The 4,781-nt window shown below is 42.1% G+C and overlaps 1 protein-coding gene across 1 annotated transcript; it reads right to left on the bottom strand.

Moving 5' to 3' along the window:
* Positions 1–3,277: 3,277 nt before the first annotated feature.
* Positions 3,278–4,781, bottom strand: LOC106632917 (the record flags this gene model as incomplete). The annotated part of the gene is given in 1 exon segment (XM_014331646.2): positions 3,278–4,781. A coding segment is annotated over 1 exon segment (856 nt), but the record flags the coding sequence as incomplete, so codon positions are not given.

Genomic DNA, 4,781 nt, shown 5'->3' with positions numbered 1-4,781 from the left:
ACCACAAGGCTTCACTTTTAAAGGTGAAGTGTGAAAGAAATGGACATATTTGAAGTCCAACACCTTTTTCCAGTCACATTATTAAAGCAGACAAACTACAAGCTCATTTTCATTCCAACAAGTCATCTTCTGACCTGGACTAACAACACTGGTCTCTATGTGCAGCTGGCTGTGAGACCAGTGCTCAGGGAGCGTCTACAAAGTGCAACACTGAAAGAACATCACACACTCATTTGCTTCCAGCACTTTCACACAAACATCTACTGTCATTATTGTCACCAAACTCTGTGGATCCTTTATTGCAAATTCAAATGGGATCAAATGGTCAGACAAAAGAGGGTTATGAGGAAATATGATGAAATGTTGTGTATTAGCAGCAAGTTATTGAATCATTTTCCTCAGAAACCAAACAAAATGATTGACAAACATGTTTTTACAAACTCAGTGTTGGACTTGGATCAGCAGGATAAGCTGATGTTTAAAGGCATTTGAGTCTCGCTGTATGAGAGTCCAGTTATTACTCAATATTTATGGATGATGTTCTTTCAGTGTTGCACTTTGTAGACGCTCCCTGAGCCTCACAGCCAGCTGCACATGGACCAGCTGACATTACCCAGCATTAGAGGCGGCTGTAAAAAAATGGATTTTCCTATTTAAATGGTTTTAATTTGAATAAAGCGATGTTGATTCATTCAATCCTGAATCGATTTTTAATATAAATGTATTTTGCCAGAATCTCAGGTTAAAGCTCCCAAAAGTATTTCAACAACAAGCAAACAGATAAAACAGTAAATGAGAGCAGCTAAACACACAAAGATGGAAACACAGAGCGTGGATCGTTCACTCGACGGCACGTACACGGACACGCCGTCGGGGCTGAAAGTGGACAGCTCACAGATCCTGAAGCTGCAGGTTTCATCTGTCTCCAACCAAAACTGACTGAACCAGCAGCAGAAGAAGATCCAAACTACGCTTTACGTTTGATGAACATCGTCATGAATTCTCTCTGACTTTGACCTTTACTTCCTGCACAGCTCTCTCTCTCTCAGTGTACTTCAAGAACAGTTTACCTTCAAAAATCTGTTTCCTGCATTATTCACTGCTTATTACGCACCAGTCTGCTGTTGTGTTCACTGCTGTCGGCCTCCCAAAACAAAGCCTCATTTCTGCTGTTCAATACTGAAGAAATGTAAACCTTTTAAAATGATGACAGATTACAAACTCTCAGCTGTGTCTGTAATCAAACCTCTGTAACTTTGCTTCCCTTCAGCAGCATCAGCTCATGTTCACATGTTGATTCATGGTTTGCTTCAGTTTTTGATGGACTGCAGAATATTTTGAAGGTTATCTGCTATAAAAAGCCAGAACAGGAAAATCTGCTTCATGTGTTTCTGTTTGATCCTCAGTGACTTTGACACAAAGGCCTCTGCTGTGATGATCACACCTCTGATCAAGTCTCACAGTGTCAGCTTTGTTTTTATACATATGGATATGTGCTGATAAATGATCAGAGTTATAATATTTCCCACTGTCTGCTGTGTGCCGTGACCTTTGACCTGCTAAAGACAGTCAGCTGTGGATTATTCATTGTTGTGTCTGATACTTAGAACTGTGAGGAAGAACACTACACAGTTCATCAGGGTCCCCTCTCTCTGAATCAGGAAAGGTGGGCAGGCCGCGTGTGGGCCGCGGGCCATACGTTGAGTCTCACTGTTTGAAATGTGAACATTGTTCTGCTGCAGTCAATGGACTAAACCAGAGAAGAAGAAAACAGACTTTACCATGAAGATCCTCAGTGTGGATCAGTATAATATCAGCCTGATGTCTGCAGTTTAGTGTCAGCACAACTTTCACATCATATTCATCTCAGCACAACTAAAACATGCTGACTGACCTCAGAGTTTCAAGTCCACATCCTGGACTCTCCAGGAAACCACACAGATGCTTCACTCCTGAATCCTGCAGCTTGTTGTTGAGCTCAGCTCCAGCTCTCTCAGATGGGAGGGGTTGGACTTCAGTGCTGCTGCCAGATAATCACAGCTGATCTCTGACAAACCACAGCTCCACAATCTGTATAAAGAATGAAAGATGTAAGTTTATTAGACAAAGTGTGAGCTTGAAATCATTCAGTGTTTCATCATCTGTTCAGAGCTGAAGAAGGTTCAGAATGTAGAAGTTTAGAAAATGGAAACTCCAAACAGCTGAAGCCAACAGGAAGCAGCTTCAAACAAACACAACAAGAGAAAAAACTCTGAATGTTTCACATTAAAGTCAATTTTATTTATATAGCGCCAAATCACAACAAAAGTCGCCTCAAGGCGCTTCATAGATACAGAGAAAAACCCAACAATCATATGACCCCCTATGAGCAAGCACTTTGGCGACAGTGGGAAGGAAAAACTCCCTTTTAACAGGAAGAAACCTCCGGCAGAACCAGGCTCAGGGAGGGGCGGCCATCTGCTGCGACCGGTTGGGGTGAGAGAAGGAAGACAGGATAAAAGACATGCTGTGGAAGAGAGACAGAGGTTAATAACAGATATGATTCAATGCAGAGAGGTCTATTAATACATAGTGAGTGAGAAAGGTGACTGGAAAGGAAAAACTCAATGCATCATGGGAATCCCCCGGCAGCCTATGTCTATTGCAGCATAACTAAGGGAGGATTCAGGGTCACCTGGTCCAGCCCTAACTATATGCTTTAGCAAAAAGGAAAGTTTGAAGCCTAATCTTGAAAGTAGAGATAGTGTCTGTCTCCTGAATCCAAACTGGAAGCTGGTTCCACAGAAGAGGGGCCTGAAAACTGAAGGCTCTGCCTCCCATTCTACTTTTAAATACTCTAGGAACAACAAGTAGGCCTGCAGAGCGAGAGCGAAGTGCTCTAATAGGGTGATATGGTACTACAAGGTCATTAAGATAAGATGGGGCCTGATTATTTAAGACCTTGTATGTGAGGAGCAGGATTTTGAATTCAATTCTGGATTTAACAGGAAGCCAATGAAGGGAAGCCAAAACAGGAGAAATATGCTCTCTCTTTCTAGTCCCTGTCAGTACTCTTGCTGCAGCATTTTGGATTAGCTGAAGGCTTTTCAGTGAGTTTTTTGGACATCCTGATAATAATGAATTACAGTAGTCCAGCCTGGAAGTAATAAATGCATGAACTAGTTTTTCAGCGTCACTCTGAGACAGGATATTTCTAATTTTAGAGATGTTGCGCAAATGGAAGAAAGCAGTCTTACATATTTGTTTAATATGTGCTTGACAAAAGTCTGATGTGATGATTCATCTTTTCACTGTTCTGTCCTCACTAAGCGTTGTCCTCGTGAACGTAGACTCAGCTATACAGACAGCTAAACACTCTCCTAATCAAAATCCAGGGAACAGGCCAATGTGTTGAGTTGGATGATTTAATAAGGAAAAAGTGTGAAACTGTTGACAAAACCAGAAATAAACCAATAAAAATGTTGCCTCAATATACAGTATAACAAACACATATTCAAAAATATGAGCACAATATTTATCTGCTTAGTGAGTGCCCGAATAAAACATCAAATGAAATCACACTCATGATCAAAACGTTAAAGAAACCACATGACATATGAGCTAGCTTAACCTTACTAGCTTAGGTTATACATGCATTCAAATTAAATTCTAACTACAAACTATATCACGCCTTCACAACAAATAATAATGCACACAAGTTGTCTCAGTGATAACAAACAATATTACTCACAGATGATGCCGTTTATCGGCTTGTGAAGGCATGGATGGCAACAGATTAACGGAGGTGAAACTGCCTCTGGCTCGATCTTACAGAGTAAAAATAAATACACAAAAACAACCACTAGAGGGCAAACTGCTGCAGAACAGAAAATACCTAATGCCAGCATACTCCCCATCTGACATCCCTAGGATGTCAAACTGCACATCACTTGACAGAGTTTCTCTGCAACAGGAGTATAACTTCAGACACTGGCCTTAAGTAAAGTTTTGGAACACTGTCTCTGAAAACTTTCACCTCGACCTTCCTGACCTTCCCATCGTCACTTGGAAAAGTCCTTGTGATCAGTCCTGTGGGCCAGTCATGTCTCTTCAGTGAATTGTCTTTCATTAGAACAACGTCTCCGTCCATGAGATTAGGTCTCTCCGTTCTCCATTTCTTTCGACCTTGTAGACTACTGAGGTACTCCCTTTTCCACCTCTCCCAGAATGTGTTGGCCAAGCTTTGAACCTGATGCCACTGACGTCTGAAGATATTACTATCATCAAAGTTACCAGGAGGAACAGGGAGTACAGCAATCTTCTGAGTTAGCAGCATAGCAGGAGTGAGGATGAGAGGTTCGTCTGGATCTGTGGACACTGAAGTAAGTGGTCTGGAATTGACAATTGCAGTTACCTCTGCCATAAATGTTGTCAGGACCTCATGTGTGAGCTGAAAAGACCCAAGCTTGAGGATCATTGCGTCAAGGATCCGACGTGTGACACCGATCATCCTCTCCCAGCTTCCCCCCATGTGTGAAGAGTGGGGAGGGTTAAACAGCCATACACAGCCCTGATCAGACAGGTAGTTGGACACTTCCTTGTTGTTGCAGCCTTTGGAACTGATCCCAAGCTCTTGACAGGTTCCAACAAAATTAGTACCACAGTCTGACCTTAGCTGTTTGACAGGCCCTCTAACTGCAAAGAAGCGTCTTAGAGCGTTAATGAAACTGGATGAATCCATTGATTCGATGACCTCGATGTGTATGGCACGCACGCTCATACATGTGAAGATGATTGCCCAA

This window comes from Haplochromis burtoni, unplaced genomic scaffold, assembly GCF_018398535.1.
Source record: "Haplochromis burtoni strain Fernald_Lab_line unplaced genomic scaffold, NCSU_Asbu1 Contig_2375, whole genome shotgun sequence".
NCBI classification, from domain to species: Eukaryota; Metazoa; Chordata; class Actinopteri; order Cichliformes; family Cichlidae; genus Haplochromis; species Haplochromis burtoni.
The sequence above is the reverse complement of the archived record's forward strand: the minus strand, read 5'-3'. Positions and strand labels throughout refer to the sequence as shown.